This window comes from Littorina saxatilis, linkage group LG1 (assembly GCF_037325665.1).
Source record: "Littorina saxatilis isolate snail1 linkage group LG1, US_GU_Lsax_2.0, whole genome shotgun sequence".
Taxonomy (NCBI): domain Eukaryota; kingdom Metazoa; phylum Mollusca; class Gastropoda; order Littorinimorpha; family Littorinidae; genus Littorina; species Littorina saxatilis.
In genome coordinates, this window is record NC_090245.1 from 89,576,050 (window position 1) to 89,596,261 (window position 20,212).

The 20,212-nt window shown below is 44.0% G+C and overlaps 1 protein-coding gene across 1 annotated transcript in view; it reads left to right on the top strand.

The window, feature by feature from the left end:
* Window positions 1–20,212, top strand: part of LOC138983647 (adventurous-gliding motility protein Z-like) — a 165,972-nt gene that overhangs the window by 9,812 nt on the left and 135,948 nt on the right. The window contains exons 6-14 of the mRNA XM_070356930.1: window positions 536–598; window positions 1,064–1,201; window positions 2,715–2,777; window positions 3,256–3,339; window positions 6,650–6,712; window positions 7,307–7,408; window positions 13,481–13,567; window positions 13,931–13,993; window positions 16,334–16,471. Coding sequence (XP_070213031.1) covers window positions 536–598; window positions 1,064–1,201; window positions 2,715–2,777; window positions 3,256–3,339; window positions 6,650–6,712; window positions 7,307–7,408; window positions 13,481–13,567; window positions 13,931–13,993; window positions 16,334–16,471 — 801 coding nt within the window. The remainder of the gene's footprint in view (window positions 1–535; window positions 599–1,063; window positions 1,202–2,714; window positions 2,778–3,255; window positions 3,340–6,649; window positions 6,713–7,306; window positions 7,409–13,480; window positions 13,568–13,930; window positions 13,994–16,333; window positions 16,472–20,212) is intronic.

A 20,212-nucleotide genomic window follows, 5' to 3' on the forward strand; every position in this document is an offset into this window, starting at 1 on the left:
TTGCTTGGCTTTCTTCCTCATTAAATTTTTTTATAAATACACAGATCAATTAGAGGGAGAGGGGAGGGGGCTGGTAGCTCGATCAGTTGGAAGACAGCTGTACTAGTGATCCACGGGTCAGAGCTTCGAATCTAGGCCGGGATGGACAGAGATCAACTTGTATGTATGACTACGAGACGGCATCCATGCTCCACCTCCATGTCTCAGCCGTGACCTTGTTGTATTCTGCCAAAGTGGCTGATCACACCTTAAGACGCACACGCCTGGGTAGCGTTACTCTTGTTGCTGCTAGCTTTCCATCGGGAGGAAGCGACCCGCATTTCTCAGCTATAGAGCAGAATTTGTTTTAAAGAAATGAAATTAAGTTAAATAAAATAAATCTCGAATTTACTTGCGAGACGAGTCTTTTTCTCTTTTGTTTTCTCTTCTTTTTTTTAACGCATTTTTTTGGTCAGTTTTTCAGAGTTCTTTTAATTGCTTTTAGTGTCTTTTCGTATCAGTTATCACACTATTCTCATCTTGTTTCTGGTAACAGAAGCGACAGCTAGTGTTCAGCAACTGGAGGCAGCACTGAAGGAATCCAATGAAGGCCTTGGACGTGAGTAAATACCAGCTATTTGAGTGTTTTGATAATGTTTGTACATCTTTGGTATTGGGGACCATGTAATTCATACTTTTAGGTTAATTTTTTTCAACAACAAAAAAGAAAAAAAGACGGATTTTCTCCTGTTTGTGTTATCAGTGTATAATGGCTAAGGTCGGAATCTGGCTAGATTCTGAATCTATCTGGATAGAATCAGAATTCTGATATTATCTGGATGAGATCAGAATTCCGACCTCAGCCACACGTTTCCTGGATAGTAAGAGAATTCTAATTTCATCTGGCTGAGATAGGAATTCCGATTCTCTCCAACAGATTGCTGGATAGAATCAGGGTTCTGGTGAACTGTTGAATTCAATACAATCATGGTGTACTGTTGAACTTATTACCTGTTGTGCCCGCAGTGCGTCTAACACGTCAGCATCATTTGTTTTTACGTGTATGTGTGTGTTGGAATGACAGAAGAGATAGTGCAGCTGCAAGCCAATCTGTACCGACTGACCAACGAAAGAGATGAGCTACAGACCACATCAGAGAACCAGGTGTCACAGCTGACCGGAGACATGGATGCGCTGAGAACCAAGTGTGACAGTCTCAATGGTAGGTTCCATGAAGAGTACAATAGGATGACCCCCCAAACGAAAATGCTACCCATTAATAATGCTAATAACTCCTTAACCATTGTAGCAATTTACTTCATATTTGGTTTAGATTGGCTTGAGATGATAGGATGATAAGTCCACACACTGTCAAGCATGTACGTTAAATGTTGTGACTGCTATGCTCTTTCGGGAACAAATCCAAATTCGGGGATTGACGCGAGAATACGAGATCTTGCCCCGAGAGGTAGCCACACTAACACGATTTTAGCACTCCAGACTTTCATTTGTTGGTTTTTCTGAATGATCTCGCATAAAAAAACATAAACATCCTCAGACAATAGATGTGTTGAAACAGAAATTACAGGGAGTCTGGAGGCTGCAAGTCGGATGAGTATGGCCAATGCTCGGTGTCAAACCTTCCACTTTGAGGCATTGTCCGAATTTGAAAAATATTCTTTAAAAAGCGTAACCTATATACTTAAACTACTTACTTGAAACTTTGTGGAATTCTCATCCCACATCTCAGGCTAATGTACACCAAATATGAAGTAAATTGCTGAAGTCATTTAGGAGTAAGTAGCATTTTAATTGGTGGCAATTTGGGGGGTCACCCTGTACATGGCTACAGTGGCACCTGCAATGCGGGGCCCCTCTGATGAGAGGACACCTTTAGAAAAAAGGACACCTTCTGTTGTCCCTTTGTCTTTTATCTTGATCAAAACATACCTGTCGTGAAAAGCTTCCTCCAACGTAGGAGCAATTTTGGCTGATCCCAAGGGTGTCCTTTTGCGGATCCATTGTAACGTTTGTTTGTTTGTTTGTTTGTTTAACGCCCAGCCGACCACGAAGGGCCATATCAGGGCGGTGCTGCTTTGACATATAACGTGCGCCACACAAGACAGAAGTCGCAGCACAGGCTTCATGTCTCACCCAGTCACATTATTCTGACACCGGACCAACCAGTCCTAGCACTAATCCCATAATGCCAGACGCCAGGCGAAGCAGCCACTAGATTGCCAGTCTTAAAGTCTTAGGTATGACCCGGCCGGGGTTCGAACCCACGACCTCCCGATCACGGGGCGGACGCCTTACCACTAGGCGAACCGTGCCGGTCATTGTAACGTAGGGAAAGGACAAGAAAGAGGGTGAATTAAAGTAGGAGGGAGGGGGAGACTGAAAGAGGAGCGTCCAAAATATTTCAAATAAAGAGAGAGTGAGAGGGGTGCCAAGCATTTGATATTTCTCTCTCAGATGTGAGATATAAGACGGCGAGGAGTTAAATAAATGGGTTTGAACCATTAACAAATAGAAATACTTGTACAGTGTAAAAGAAAAGCAAAGAAAATAGAAAAGGATAGAGTTGTGTATGTGCAACAAAAGGCAAACCAAAATGTATTGATGTTAAGCAGAGGGGGTAAATTCACTTTCTGTTGAAGATTTAAAGTTTTCTCATAGACGAATATATTGGATGGGACATGCCACATATGATTGACCCATTGGCTTAATTGCAGTTTGGGTGGAGAAATTGACCGATGCAAAGGCCTGTCTGGAAGGCGAAAAGAATGATCTGGAAGGTAAGACTAGACTCATTTTCTTTGTTCTAAAAGCCTATAGTTTCTCTCTTGTGCAAGTTTTAACAGCACATCAACAAAGTGCCTAAAACATCTATCCTTATGTATTATAAAGATCAATCAACCAATCTGTCATATTATCTCTGTCTCTGTCTCTGTCTCTCTCTTCTCTCGCTCTTTCTCTTTATCTCTCTCGCTCTCTATCTCTCTCGCTCTCTATCTCTCTCTCTAAGAATGGCTAAAGCCTCTATCCTTTCGTATTCTTAAGATCATTCAATTAATCGATCAGTCAACCTCTCTCACACACACACACGCACACACACACACACACACACACACACACACACACACACACACGCACGCACACAAACACACACACGAACGTAAGGGCGCGCGCACAAACACACGCGTGTGCGCACACACATGTGTTCTTGTTGGTATATTGGCCTGTGTCTAAATGATGCTTGTGCTGCACGTGCAGGGAAGCTGAGGAGGACAGAAAAAGAAAAAAAGAACCTGATTGCTGACCACGAAGTTCTGGAAGCTCAGAACAACAGTTCTGAAGGTTTGACGCACATATTCAGTACATTTCTAGTAAATGCACAACTCTGGAACCCACTTTATCCTATATACGTAGGAGAGACACTGGTGAGATAATAATCGTTCAAATCACACGTGTGTATTATCATGTAAATGAGGTCATGTCAAGAAAGTCTGGCAGGGACCTGTTTTTACACTGCTTATGATGCCAAAGTCACCGAGACAAACCCCATTATAGAAAAAAATTGCTCTCGCTATTTCCCCTTGATGAATTTTTAGAACTAACACGTCACGCCACACTTTCAGAGTGACGTTTCTTTGCTTTGACGCAATAGATTGCGCGAGGCTTTAGAAGAGATCGAGGTTCCAAAACAAGCGTTTTCAATTTAGCTGCCTCGACTGCAGGACATTTTTAGTAAAATACACGTAAGTACAGTATATAGGATAAACAGAATACTACATGGTTTGCTGTGTCGTACCAGATTTACACTCGTTGCTTTTTCAAATAGTGAACAGCTCGCTTTCGCTCGCAGTTCAATATTTATTTTTTTTAAACTCGTGTAAATCTGGTACGACACAGCAAGCCATGTAGTATTCTCTATCTCTTTTGACCGTATTTTTTTCAAATGTTCTTTTCATAATGTCAGTGTAAATTTACCAGTCACAAGTGGATGAAATACTACAAGTAGATAACATTGTTCATTGGCTCTATCGACACCCGTTTTTAACCACTTGCTTCACTTTATATGGTAAACCGTCCATAGATCGTCGTTCTCCCGAACTAACTCCTTAGTATGTCATCGAGAAAAGAGGATTTTGAGATATCCTTTCAGGCGCCTTTCGGCGATTGATCAATGCATTTCGTATAATAATGTCGGTCTCGCTTGAAATTATCGCTACTTGATATTGCTTTTCAAACTTATACGAAGTGACCGGGAGCGTAGGGTCAGTTACTGAACTAGCCCCGAACATTGAAATATGGAGAACAGTACACAGATACGAACGGAGAGACTCGGAAACTCGAGTCACTGAGTCGTTGCCACGCTCGAGAACTTAAGTGTAATATTTTAAGTTAAAATCTCCCTCGACGACAGTACGACAAAATAGCTCAGTCGGTAGAGTCCCCGATTGTCCTTACTTTCGTGGTCCCGGGTTCGATTCGTTGCTTAGAGGGCAATTTTATTTTTATTTTTTTGTGAACTCGTAATTCATTTGCTTCATTACAAACGGTTTTTAACTCTTTCTTGTTTTCTTAACTCTATATACTTGTATTTTTTTTCATTTTGATTTATCCCAATGATTTTGAGTCGTGTATTGAAAATCGAATATAGTGCATGAGTGCCATTGAACAGCTTTCCCACAATCCCGCATTCTATTTTTAGTAATAGATATTCCCAAGGAGAGGGCAAAGGGCATATTATGTATCATCGCGTGTCGACTGCATCCTGACCTCAGGTCAAAATGAGTTCGGCTCATTCTATCCCTGACAGGATGCCTTGATTTTCCTTGTCTGGCGAGGAAATCGATTTTTTACATATTTAGATCTTTTCGTAATGTGTTATGGATGTAAGCAGACTCGCGATCGTCGATAATGATTTTTCATGGTGTTGTGTAATTTTTAAATTACAAAGGAATTGATATGTAAGACAGTTTCAAGCGAGCTATTTTTCGCGGCTGTATTTGCTGTGCAAACAACTCTAAATATGGCATAAGTGTCGCGTGATAATCAACCGTTTGGTTTCGGCGCTCGCTGGAGCAGACGATTTATTTTTACAGTGATGCAACCATATATTACGGTCGCCTTCCGGCAGCAGTCCCAAAATTTCGACTTATTTTGACCTTAGAACGATGTCTTTATCATAACTGTGAAGAACAGAACGGAGATCACTGTTGAAGTCGGCCAATCTGCAATCATTTTCGTCTAGCGAACACTGCTCGTGAACAGCATATGGGAGATAACTCTGTATTCTTGTTTTGATAGATTCGCGTAGGACTTTCGCGTCCGGTCAGAGAGACAACTGGCGATAGCCGTGGATCGAGGATTATCAGAATGGTGTCGACTGCTGTTAATAGTACTTAGCTGCTTCTATTATGATAGGCTTCTGCCACAGTATAAATACTGACTCCCTTACTTTTAAGACCAGATTTTCACAGATTCTTCAGGACATAGATTTGGAAGTTCGACTGTATTATCTAATTATGCTTAGTTATTCACTGTACCATAGAGTTCCACAGAGCCCCAACTTACCCTTCCCCCCCCCACACACACACACACCACCACGTGCATGTGTTTGGCTTAGCTGTGGAGTTACTTCCCTTCCATTAATCATCCACACCAACGCATAATGGTCAAAATCAAAGCTTCTATCACATGATAAGCATTAATTAAACAAAAAAAACATTCTTGAAAACTATTATGTCCGTTTCAGTTCAATTTAAAAGCAGCTGACAGAATCGGATGGACAGAACTTAAGGAAATACTGCATGCCTGTTGCGAGAACTTGAATTTGCAATGGCTTTCCATTCTTGGTATGCACCAATGCCCGCCCGTGTGAAATGTGCGGATCTTCCTGACGCCAAACATTATTTCTGTCAAGGGTGCATGGCGGGTTGGGCTGTGGTCCAATAGTGCAGACGCCCAGTGCGGAGTGCCCCACACAAATCGTAGGAGTGGGGCTGAGCCTGCTGGGATCTGTGCTCGTCAACCCTTGCAAATACAATACCAATATCAATCATTCTGCTTAACTTCACGCATTGCACGCGTCTCGCGCAGCATCCGAATTAAAAACATTCGACAATGATTGACCCCAAAAATTGGCTTCGCTGATATTGTGTTTAAATTTTGTCTGTGCTAATTTAGGAATGTGTTGATCCAAGTGTGAAAACATGAGACAACTCAATCAGACAAACTTTATGATACAATTTTGAATAATTATGATGATATGCCAAGAATCTTTCTTTCTTTATTTGGTGTTTAACGTCGTTTTCAACCATTCAAGGTTATATCGCGACGGTGCCAAGAATCAAATAAACGAGGGTTGGGTATTTGAATGGGGTATCTCACCGGTCAGTTACAATCACAAGACCTATTTTGGAAATTGTATAAATCCCTGGTTTCTGTTTGAATTATTGTAACGTCTAAATTTACGTCCTCTTGGGACCAATTGGCCTATATGTGGACCATAGATCAAGAGGAAGCACTCCTTCTTATTCTATGGTTTGGAATTGTATTCATATTATTTGTTTATATTCGAACAAGCCCTTTGTGCTGATTATAACCATTAGTAGATTGTACAATTGTTATAACGATTTTCTCTATGTACACTTTCTTACAGCTGCTATGCGAGAAATTGCAGACAAGAGGAGGCAACTGGAAGAACTGAAAGAAAACTTGGAAGGTAGTGCACGCGTACTGTACATAGTATTTTGTTTCGTTTAGTTGACGCAAGTCATTGGAGGGAACATTCTGTATTGGAAGGTACAATCAATGTTCCACTACGATGGAACCCCCTTTTTTGTATGACATTCAGATTCAGTTTAAGTCTCTCCCCCTCCCCCCCCCCCCCCCCCCCCCCCCCCGCCTTTTTTTTAAAAGACTTTTTCCAAATTTCGTGTTCATAACTGCTCTAAATGTACCTCCGTGTTTAGAGTCTAAACTCCCTGCTTGTTTTTACCCGATTTTTTTTCGCAGTTACTGGATATCTTAAGTGGGGGGGGGGGGGGGTCCACTATAGATAAGTGTAGGTTGATTCATTCGATTGATGCTGTTTGTATCAATATTATTCATGTCTTTGGAATAATCTGTTTGGAAAGTAAGCCATCTGAGTGTGCAATTATTTAATTTATTTCCGGGCGTAATGGTTAGGGTATCTTTCTTCCGGTATTACTTGCTTCGTCAATCACGATAGATCCATCCAGGCTGTAAGTGTTGCTTGGGATGTGAGAACCACTATAAGACCAAAGTCATGTGCAGTGCATGTGTGTGTTGACAGACCAGGTTGCAGACTTGCAGGGAGAAGTGAAACGGAAAGACGAACATACGTACGGTCTGTCAGACACAGTGGCTCGACAGTGTCATGCGCTGGAGGGCAAAGGTTTGTAATACTATGAGCCTGAGGCTTTCAAGATTTGTGTGTATATGTGTGTGTGTGTGTGTGTGTGTGTGTGTGTGTGTGTGTGTGTGTGTGTGTGTGTGTGTGTGTGTGTGTGTGTATGTATGTGTGTGTGTGCGTGTGTGTGTGAGAGAGAGAGAGAGAGAGAAGAGAGAGAGAGAAAGAGAGAGAGAGAAAGAGAGAGAGAGAGAGTTCGTGTCTGTGGATCGGCGTGTCTACTTGAGTGTGTGTGCTTTTGTCTGTGCTTCTACAACCCACGGGGGGAGTGGGGGGGGGGGGGGGTTCTCTGTGTGTATAATTGTGTATATGCACCCGGCCATATGGCTGTTAACATGATTGTGTCTGATTGATTGTCTATTTCCATGTCAACGTCTCCTGAATTTGTCTAACGTTCTGTCCATATGAACATATTTCATTCGAATATATGATATGTACCCTGCTGGGTGTCTGTCAATCATCGGTGTTCTCCTGTATCCCTTTCATTTACATCTGCGCGCGCGTGCGAATACGGAGAGAACCGTTAGAATGATAATTAGAGTCTAGGAGGCCTGGCAGGTCGGTTGTTTGTGTGAGTTTAGATAGAGCGGACAGCGTCAGATAAACTCTATTTAAACGAGACAGATTAGCCGCGGGTGGAGGAGGAGGATGTTAGATACTTGAGGTAGGCCTAAAGGGATCAGTGTTGGCAGGTAGGGAAGAGAGGGTAGTAAAGCAGGATATCAACACTTAGGCCCGTAATTAGAAAGAGAGGGGAGAGGAGGACTTGTGAAAGTCAAGGAGAATAGCCCAGCCGCAATGTCCATGTTGCCGGGGGGCTTGCACGTGTGATGCATCAGCGGGGGCCTATAAGAACGGGAGAGCAACACATTGTGGTCAATCCTTACCAGCGCGGCGCAGCGGGCATATGCCAACTATTTCTTACTGCAATATGGACTTCGAATTTGGAGCGTGGGCAACAGATCTGCCTTTAACGGTGGTTAAAGTTCTCCAGGATGAGGAGTTGAACACCCTCAATGTGCTGAGAAATGCGACTGCCCAGGATTTGGAGGGCCTGGGTCTCAAGCGTGGCCACTACGTAGCGCTGAGAGTAGCAGTGGCGGCCCTGCAAAAGCGAAGCGGGGGAGGGCCACTATCCCAGCGGGTGACTGAGGAAAAAAGCGTGGAACCACTCCAGGGACTGTTAGGCGGCTTGTCACTGCAGCCAACAGGTGAGACCTCCTATCTTTCCATTCTGGATTTTGTGCCGGGGTCGATGGCGGCCGAGGAAGAGGTGACACTCGGGGGAGGTGTCATCCTAAAACTCAACCAGAGACCAAAACTTGACAAAGTCTCCCCCTGCCACTGGATTGTGGCAAACGCACGCATCATGGCGAAGTTGAGTGCTGAGAAGCCCGGGTTTGACTCGACCGCCTACCTCCGGTACACAGAGATGATAGGCGAGCTGGGGGCCAGATACTTGTGGCAGTCGGTGCTTCTGTACGACGACGAGTACAGAAGGCGCCAGTCGTCCAGCGGATTCAAGTGGGGAACCCCCAACCCCCACCTGTCCACGGTGATCCTGCGGGACCGGCTCCAGCATGGCGTCCAAGACAACAAGGGCGGCAAGGCTACGACGGCCAGCGGCGGTTCCCGGCGACCAGCGGGACCCAACGGGAAGGAAGTGTGCTTATTGTATACCAACAAAGGCGACTGTCCCTATGGGTCCCGCTGCAGATTCCTCCACGTCTGCGACACCTGCGGCATGGGCCACCCCGGCAAGGACCACAAAGTGACAGCTACCACCTCCCCAGCCTAGGACACAGCGCAACGAATTGCTGACAAAACGGTAGGCCCCACCTTCAACAGCCCGTTCCCTCAGCTAGATTCCAATAAGTGCGAATTTCTCGGAAATAGTGATTCCATTAATGCTAAATCTCAAATGTGGCACAAGGTGCTAGAAGGCGATCACGACAAAACCTTTTTATTAGATGGCATAAGAAACGGTTTCCGTGTAACAGAAGAGAGTAGGGCAGGCGTACTAGACGTAGAGCAAACAAACCATAGGTCATCGAACGAACACCATAAAGCTGTGGAAAAAGAGCTATTAGATCAGATAGAAAAAGGTTATTACATTGTAGCTAGTAGAAAACCAACTGTGGTAAGCGCTATCGCTGCGATTCCCAAGGATGATGGCAGCATCAGGTTGATCCATGACGCTAGCAAACCCACAGGTAGGGCAATGAACGACTATTCTATACCTGAGTCAGCAAAATTTCAAACCGTATCTGACGCGTGCGCCCTAGCGAAGACAGGGTATTGGTGTGCAAAAGTAGACTTGCAGTCCGCCTATCGGTCAGTATGCATCAGTCCGGACGATTATTGTATGACTGGGCTGAAATGGCATTTCACAGGTGAAAAGAAACCTACTTATCTCTTTGACAGTCGGCTGCCTTTTGGCAGCAACGTAGGGCCATCACACTTCCATCGCCTGTCGCAAGCTATTCGCAGATGCATGGCACGGAAAGGCATGCCAGGTGTGTTAGCGTATATTGATGATTTTCTTCTGGTAGCAGCTACCAGACAAGAGTGCAATGACATGTTACTGTCTTTAATTAGATTATTGAGGGAACTGGGTTTCAACATTAGCTGGAAGAAGGTGGTGGGGCCTACTCAACGTATCACGTTTCTCGGTGTCGACATCGACACGCGAAACAACACCCTGTCACTTGGAAGTGACAAGTTGCAGCAACTGCGGCAGCGACTCCTCCAGATCCGAGGAAAGAAGCGCGCGACAAAAACTCAGCTACAAAGCATAGCGGGGTCCCTTAATTGGGCCTGTCAGGCTGTCAGAGGAGGAAAATTCTTTCTGCGGCGGATACTGGACACGATTAAACCCCTTCAGCAGCAGCGACACAAAGCGAAACTATCTGGCGAATTTCATAAGGATGTACAATGGTGGCTTTCTTTTATGCATGTATTTAACGGCACAGTATATTATTTTCACAATGCAAAACAGCATGTTCATGTAGATGCATGTAATATTGCAGCGGGTGCCTTTTGGCAAGGTGACTGGCAGTACACCATCTTTGAAAAAGACATGCAGGCAGCAAAGGAGCTACATATTAACTATAAAGAAGTGTGCGCTGTGGTGCAAGCAGTGACACGATGGGCTCCGATGTGGTGCGGACAAGAAGTGATTATTCATACCGATAGTACTGTCGCAAAAGCTATCATTAATAAGGGCAGATCGACTAATAAGTATGTGAACAGTCTGCTCCGTAAAATGGCGTGGGAATGTGCAAAAGTGAACTGCAAAATCGCGGCGATACATGTGGCTGGTAGTGTAAACATCATGGCTGACACAATTTCCCGCCTCCATGAGCCCAGACGGCGCGAAGACTTAGTGCGTCTGTTGACATTCTGGCACCGGGGGAGACCCCCCGACATCAACCTGTGTGACCATATGTCTGACCAAGCCCTGTTGTTCCTTGTTTTTCAGACCAGCAGCCCCCATTAGGGGCGCAACTGACGGCAGAAGTGTTGGATTACAGAGCAAGTGCCTTTTCTGATAACACTAGGAAGACTTACCGCATCCACCTTACCTCGTATTTACGTTTCTGTGGGGAGATGGACATAATGCCAGTGCCTGTGAACGAGCAGACTGTTGCGCAATACGCAGCGTACCTAGCCCGAGGTTTTGAAACCGTCCTCCATCAAGCAATACATCAACATTATTCGCATTCTTCATCTTGAAAGCGGCTTGCCGCACCCATTCAGGGACTCGTGGTACGTCCAGACAACACTTAAGGGCATCGAAAAATGCAAGGGGTGAGCCACTGATAAGAAAACCCCAATCACCCCTGAATTACTACACATAATAAAAAGCCAGCTGGACCTTGAGTGTAGGCAAGATATTGTGTTCTGGGCTGCGTGTTTGGTGCTTTTTTCGGAGTTCTCCGGAGATCGAACTTGTTTCAGGACAACGGGAACTTCGATCCTTGTAAGCAGCTCACAAGAGACCAGGTGGTTATTCTGGGTACGGGCATGTCAATAACGCTCCAATAGAGCAAAACGATTCAGCGTAAAGAGCGCTCTGTTGAAATTAAGCTCCCGGCAATGTCACTCCATCCCTTGTGTCCAGTGTCTGCCGTGACCGCTGTGTTACCTTTGTTGGGGCCGATGGACCCCAAGGCGCAGGTCTTCCCGATGAAAGGATCAGACTTTAATAAGAAACTGCGCTTGACTACCGCTGTTGCTGGGGGAAACTTCTCCAGCCACAGCTTTCGGCGGGGTGGTGCCGCGTGGGCGTTGAGTTGTGGTGTGCCGGGGGAAATTGTCAAGGTGATGGGGGATTGGAAAAGCAACGCGTACTTAGGCTACTTAGACCAGCTGCCACAAAAGATCATCTTACAGATCACATGTAGCCCAGGCAACTCCTTCATGTATAACATCACAACAATCCTAAACCTCCCACCTCTAACCTAGTATACTGTCTTTAGTTGGGCTGAATAACGAGTAGTACCTCTAATTTGGGACTTATCACTGCACAATGATATCTCTCATTGTCAGATGGTATTCTCTTGAATAAACTGCCCTCGTTATTTGCCCAAATCAATACATGACTTGGCTATGTGTGATGTATGTGCGCACGAGAGTGATTGCGTGTGGGTCAGGTGTATGTGAGTTTGTGCGCGCGCAGGTGTGTGAGTATAACTGTAAGTAATAAGAGGGAGAGAAAGAGGAGTGTCATTTCTTTGGGATTATCGTGTGCTCATGATTTGCGCCGGGGGCGGGGGGGGGGGGGGGGGGGGCGATAAGTGAGTAGGTTAAGTGTGAGTTTAGATAGAGCGGACAGCGTCAGATAAACTCTATTTAAACGAGACAGATTAGCCGCGGGTGGAGGAGGAGGATGTTAGATACTTGAGGTAGGCCTAAAGGGATCAGTGTTGGCAGGTAGGGAAGAGAGGGTAGTAAAGCAGGATATCAACACTTAGGCCCGTAATTAGAAAGAGAGGGGAGAGGAGGACTTGTGAAAGTCAAGGAGAATAGCCCAGCCGCAATGTCCATGTTGCCGGGGGGCTTGCACGTGTGATGCATCAGCGGGGGCCTATAAGAACGGGAGAGCAACACATTGTGGTCAGTCCTTACCAGCGCGGCGCAGCGGGCATATGCCAACTATTTCTTACCCCCCATCCACCCCCGGCATCCACCGTTGTATTTTGTTAGCAATCCGTTGTAATTTTGAGGCAAATGCATGCCTGTTTGTGCCTTCACTTGAAGTGAGGTTGTGCATGAAGCGACTCGAACCTTGTTATGTAATCATTATTCACGGTGTTAAATCTTTGAGTGAGGGCTCCTTGTGTTTGTTGTTAGTGTAACCAAATGTTTGTTGTTTTTTGTTGTGGACTTATGGGACTTATCACTGCACAATGATATCTCTCATTGTCAGATGGTATTCTCTTGAATAAACTGCCCTCGTTATTTGCCCAAATCAATACATGACTTGGCTATGTGTGATGTATGTGCGCACGAGAGTGATTGCGTGTGGGTCAGGTGTATGTGAGTGTGTGCGCGCGCAGGTGTGTGAGTATAACTGTAAGTAATAAGAGGGAGAGAAAGAGGAGTGTCATTTCTTTGGGATTATCGTGTGCTCATGATTTGCGCCGGGGGCGGGGGGGGGGGGGCGATAAGTGAGTAGTTTAAAGAACACTAGACTTCTGTTTTAAGTCAAAAGTTCGAATCGAGGCTGGGATGGACACGGGTCAACCTTATGTCATGACTCATCTTCTTCTTCTCGTTTGCTCCTTCTAGACATCCACTCCTCTGACACGCACGAATGTCATGACTCAGAGACAGTATCAATGTCCCACCCCCATGTCACTTCGGTTATTCTGCCAGAAGTGCAGGTGGCTGATCACACGTTAATACATACACACTAACCTGGGCAGTGCGACCCTTGGTGCTGCTAGCTTTCCACCTGTGGAGCCTGGATATGAAGCGAACTGAATGTATCAGCAATGGCAGATCAAGTATGCACTGTGTATAGGTTATACACATAATCATCCAATGTTTCAGAACGTCTGGAGATAGAACACCAGGACGTGGTCACCAGGCTGAGTGACTCGCAACACCAGTGTGCTACGCTGCAAGCCAATGTCACAGGTAGGCTGGTTCTCTTCAGAGAGATCAACGTGAATTATTGATGGGTTTGAGAGTTTTATATTAATTTGATTGTTTGATGCATTTTAGTTTTTTTCATTAAACATCTTGAATGATGGGGTAGTCCCTCCTTAATGGTTGGCATATATTATTTTCCTCCTTTGTCTCTTTCTTTATTCTCTCCATCTGTTTCTCTGTCTGTCTGTCTGTCTGTCTGTCTGTCTCTCTCTGTCTCTCTCTCTCTGTCTCTGTCTCTCTCTCTCTCTCTCTCTCTCTCTCTCTGTCTCTCTCTCTCTCTCTCTCCCCCCAGACAATTTCACCTTCTTCCAAACTCATTCACGTATTCTGTTTGTGTGTGTTCAACAGACTTCACAGGCAGGACTCAGAGGCTGGAAGCAGCACTTGCAAAGGAAATAGAGGACCACACGCGTGAGTTAAATCAGGCGTCTTAAAAAGAGATCACACGGGTGTTAATGACAAGTTAGGCATGGCTGCTTTGTTGACCTGTACCCCCTTGCTGACCTCCATGTTGGCAAAACAGAGATTAACAGTCTAATGATTTAGCCTAAACTAACATACCCCTAATTTGATTCATTGTCTTTGGTTCCAAAGATGACCAGACAAAGATCATGCTAGCCATTGTTTAAATCGGTGTTTCTGTACAAGTAGGCCTGCAAATTCTGGCTCTCACAAAAACCCATCACCTCGCTTAGTATGACGGTCAAATAGTCAAACCAAGTCTGAAACCCTGTAATCGTATTGCGAGAAAGGAACTGGCCAAACAAAATATCAACCCGTATGTACATATGTGACCCTCCACCACGAAATGAGTCGCATGTTACCTCGCGCGGTTCTGCGCTAGGCTTAATATAAGTCCGGGAGGACTGTGGTAAAAGTGTGAGGGTCACCTTAGTCACAGGCTTATAACTCAAAAAGTTTTCGCTCTTTTCTAAAACGGTTTTTACCACTGGATAGAGCATACAACACTCTTTAGGAAAATTTAAAAAAAATATGAAAATCATGAAAACATGACATGCGACTCATTCCGTGGTGGAGGGTTACATATATGATGACTGATTGACGATGTCACTTAACAGTACTTTTTTCACAATGTCTCTGTAAAATATCGAAAAGTTCCAATCAAAACGCTTTAAAATACCGGAAAGTTCCAGTCAAAATGCTTTAAGATACCGGAAAGTTCAAGTCAAAACGCTTTAAAACAGCGGCAAGTTCAAGTCAAAACGCTGTAAAATAGCGGAAAGTTCAGTCAAAACGCTGTAAAATAGCGGAAAGTTCCAGTCAAAACGCTGTAAATTACCGGAAAGTTCCAGTAAAACTACTGTAAAATAGCGGAAAGTTCCAGTCAAAACGCTGTAAAATAGCAGAAAGTTCCAGTCAAAACGCTGTAAAATAGCGTCACTCTCGATCCAACTCTCTCTTTCCAAAAACACATCTCTAACATCTGCAAGTCCGCCTATCTAGAGCTGCGCAAGATTAGTTCAGTCCGTCACTACCTCACCACTGATGCAACCAAAACGTTAGTGTGTTCTTTAGTCCTCTCAAAGATAGATTATTGCAATTCTCTTCTGGCCGGTCTCCCTAAGTACCTTTTAGATAGACTTCAAAGGATCCAAAATAACGCTGCCCGCCTGGTCTTCAAATCTTCCAAGTATGAACACGCCACACCCCTTCTTCACTCTCTACACTGGCTGCCTATCACTAAAAGGATCGAATACAAACTCTCCTCTCTTTCTTTTGCCGTCGTTTCTGGTTCTGCCCCTGAATACTTCTCAGAACTCCTCAATCTCTACACCCCCTCTCGTCAGCTTCGCTCCGCCGCCGACACTCGACTCTTCCGACTCCCCACAGTGCAAACAAAGACATGTGGCGAGAGGTCCTTCGCCTATCAAGCCCCTGTGACCTGGAATAGATTACCTCTGCCTCTCAGACACACAGATTCTCTCACTACATTCAAGACAAATCTCAAAACACACCTCTTTCAGCGCAAGTGATTTCCCCTCCAGCATCTCCCCACCCACCCCATCCCGCCCCACCTCACCCCCTACCTAGTGCCTAAAATAACGTGTATATATATTTTCTGCGCTTTGTGTCAGCACTGTTTGTGTGTGTGTAAATAGTATTGTTGACACGTTTTTATATAGAAGCCTATTGTGGTTCTTGTGCCTAGGCTGTGTATTGGATTGTCATTGTATGCCTGCATTATTAGTTGTCAGTAATTATTACATGTGCTGATTGTTCTCTTTGCCTGCGCGCGTATAGTATGTTGGTTATGTTTGGTCATAGTATGTTTGTTTATGTTTGGTCGTTATCTTTGCCTGTGCGTGTATTGTATGTTTGGTCGTTTTCTTTGCCTGTGCATGTATAGTTTGTTGGTTATGTTTGGTCGGTTTCTTTGCCTGTGCGTGTATAGTATGCTTGGTCGATGTATGTATTGTAAAGCGCTAATTAAGAGTAGACATTTTTCTAGAATAGCGCTATAAAAGTTTGCATTATTATTATTATTATAGTTCCAGTCAAAACACTTTAAAATAGCGGAAAGTTCAGTCAAAACGCTGTAAAATAGCGGAAAGTTCCAGTCAAAACGCTGTAAAATAGCGAAAAGTTCCACTCAAAACGCTGTAAAATAGTGGAAAGTTCCAGTCAAAACGCTGTAAAATAACGGAAAGTTCAGTCAAAACACTGTAAAATAGCGGAAAGTTCCAGTCAAAACGAGCCCTCAGGTTGACACATTGGTGTTGTGTTTGACAGGAGAGGCCAACGCTCTGAAGGTCCGCGTGCACGAGCTGAGCAACGAGCTGGGAGAGCTGCAGGAGTCGTCTGAGAGAGAGATTGCCAGCCTGGCTGAAGTCAGGAGCACTCTGAGGTCCGACTGTGACAGACTGAACGGTAAGCAGCGTGCACGTATCACCTGCATACATGTGAATAAGTAGAGTGGATTGTGCGTGTAGAAGAGTTGTTATCAGTTGAAGAGGCAAACAGAAGTGGATGGAAACACGGACACAGACACACAGAGCTTGACAAATGCGCGCGCACAGACACACACACACACACACACACACATGCATGCATGCACGCACGCACGCACGCACGCACGCACGCACGCACACACACACACACACACACACACACACACAGAATATGTGTGTGTGTGTGTGTGTGTCTCTCTCTCTCTTTCTGCCTCTCTGCACAACACTTTCAAACGTTTAAAGAAATTGTTCATCTGGCATGTGTTCAATATTGTTAAAAACGAACAAGAGGCGAAGCCTTCAAGGCTCACGTAAGAAATAGACAAACAGTAACACAAACTCAATCACTCCGTCACACATACACACCCACACACACAGTAAGCTTAGGTGACACTGTGCAAGAAAGAGAGACACTAGATCTAGATCTGTCTGTCTGCATGTAGCCTTCTTACAGGGACACGACTGCCAAATAGTCTCGGCCCGCTCAAAATAACAATGACCGAGACCACACACACCACGCGAGAGAGAAAGACTACAGGGAGGCATGCCGTCATGATGCATTAATTGACGTCAAACACTTTTGACCGTGACGTAATCTTATGCGAGCTTTATCCATAGTCTTGGATAACCACTCACACATAGACTCGGAAATGTTAAAGTTTCTACCACAGACATACACACGCACAAACACACACACACACGCACACACACACGCACAAACGCACAGACAGACAAAGTTACGATCGCATAGGCTACACTTCGTGAGCCAATCGTGAGCCAAAAAAACGAAAATATACAAACACACACAAACACACACACACACACACACACACACACACACACACACACACACACACACACACACACACACACACATACACACACACACACACACAGGCACAACGCATGCAACAGCAACAAAATAAGAAATAAAGGAAACAATTCAAAATAAGCCAACGTATGATGACTATATCAGGCACATAATGTTCCCACTCTTCTTGCAGTACGTGTGGATGAACTGGAAAACAACAAGAAGAGATTGGAAGACAAGAACAGGGATCTGGGAGGTGAGAGTAAGACCAGAGGGATTTGAAAAGGAAGCTCGTGCAATTGACACCGTGCTAATAGGAAGAACCGGCAATTGACACTATGATGTTTTACTTTTAATAGGAGGACCGGGCAATTGACACTGTGATGTTTTACTTCTAATAGGAAGACCAGGCAATTGACACTATGACGTTTAACTTTTGATAGGAATACCAGGCAATTGACACTATAATGTTTTACTTCTGATAGGAAGACCGGGCATTTGACACCGTGATGTTTTACTTCTGATAGGAAGACCGGGCAATTGACACTGTGATGTTTTACTTCTGATAGGAAGACTGGGCAATTGACACTATGATGTTTTACTTCTGATAGGAAGACCAGGCAATTAACTCTGTAAAGTTATACTTCTGATAGGAAGAAAAAAATTCTCACAGATCAAACACTATGAGGTTTTACTACTGAAAGGAAGATCTGACTGTTTGACAACGTTAGGTTTTATTAATGAAAGGAAGATCTTACATTTATTATTTGCTATCTGAAAACAGTATGTTGAATTTTGAATTAGGGAGAACTGTGAAGATTAGTCATAGAAACGAACATGATATCAGGGTAAAAATGCTTTGCTTTATTAAGGGGGAAGAGGATGGGGGAAAGGGTAGCAGACTAACCTAGTCAGAGGTTAGATAATTTGACAATTGAAGTTCATTCATCAAATGTAATACTAACTTGTTGATGCACTTTGCAGAAAGGCTGAAAGCAACAGAAAGAAAAGCAGAAGAGTTGACCACCCAAAAACGTGTTCTCGAACGCCAGAAGAAAACTGCAGAAGGCAAGTCACGTGACACACATGCCACTAAAGAGAAGTCTCTCTACTCCCAGTCTTACCTAAAGTTAGACAGTGTAAACCCCCTTTTAAGACCCTCCCCCCCCCTCTCCCAATTTAAGACTTCCCCCTCATAAAGTCGAAGACCTTGATTTTTTCAGAATTTCTGTTTAAGCCTCTGTAAATGTATTTTTAGACTCCTTTTAAAGACCTGATTTTCTGAGGTTGCAAAAGGTCTTAAAAATGTGCTTCCACTGTATTGGCATTAGTTCAAGCATCAGCATGAGGAGTATGAGTTAACATTATTTCAGATCGACTGATTCTTCATACATACAAGGGAGCCTGCCTTTTAAGGCCCCCACTTTAACGCTTTTGCTGCCTCTAGGACGTCAGCTGATGTCCTGGGGAACTTGCTTTAAACGTTCAATAAACAGCAAAAGAAGAACAAAAACAACAAACAATGGGTGCGTGTGAGGTGTATTCATTTATACATCAAGGACACATTGTATTGTCAATTCAGGTAAATACAGGTAATGCATTGTATACAAATATTTACTGGCAGCGAAGAGGCTAAGAGAACCCCCTTGTGTTGTTTTTACATTTACAGTCACGTTATGACTAAATGTTTTAACATGGACGGGGAATCGAGACGAGGTTCGTGGTGTATGTGTGTGTGTGTGTGTGTGTGTGTGTGTGTGTGTGTGTGTGTGTGTGTGTGTGTGTGTGTGTGTGTGTGTGTGGAACAATATCCCCAGACAAGTCTTTCCTTTCTTCCATAAATGTATTAGATGACGTCATATCCGGCTTTTTGTGAAAGTTGAGGCGACACTGTCACACCCTCCGTTTTTGATCAAATAGCTGGAAATTTAGGTAAAGTAATCTTCGACAAAGCCCGGACTTTGGTGTTGCGTTTCAGCTTGGTGGCTTAAAAATTAATGCATGAGTTTGGTCATTACAAATTTGATAATTGCAATTAAAATTTAAGTTTTAGCAATCGATCCAAAAAAAACAGATCATCTTATTTTTCATTTTTTCCCGATTCCATAAACATATAAACATACAAGCTAGAAAAAAAAAATTAAAATGTCAGAAATCGATTTGAAAACAATTTCATCTTCTTCCTTGTCAGTTCTTGATTCCAAAAACATATAGATATGTTATGTTTGGATTAAACCCAAGCTCAGAAAGTTAAAAAGAATAGAGATACAGAAAAGCTCGCTATACTGCTCAGCGCAACCACTACTGCGCTATTCTGGCTTGTCAATTTCACTGCGTTTTCATCGTGCGGGGGACTGACGATGCTATACTGTCTTGGTGAGAGAGAAAAATGCAGTGCGGTCAGTTTCATTCTGTGAGTTCGACAGATTGACTAAATGTAGTAATTTCGTCTTACGCGACTTGTTTGTTTTGTTTTTACAAATGTTCAGCTTATAACCTCTATAAATGTTTGCCCCTCAGATTTATGGAAGTTGTAAGGAATAAGTTCCACTGTAGTAACTAGTTTCGTTTGCTGAAAATATTTAAACAGTCTGAGAATAGATGAATTCCAAAAATAACTGTGTCGGGTTTGCATGGGTTGTGAAAGAGTGAATACCCTTGTTTTGGGGAGACAAACATTCCACGGGCCGATCACTAGAGAGGGTTGTGTCAAAAACACGTAGACGAGGCCTGAGCACGTGAGGATTATTTGTCCCCCTAAAAGCAAGGGTGTTCACTCTATCAAAACCCATACAAACGCGAAAAAAATATTGTGTCTTTACGGGATTGGTTAGGATTAAATGGCTGCTG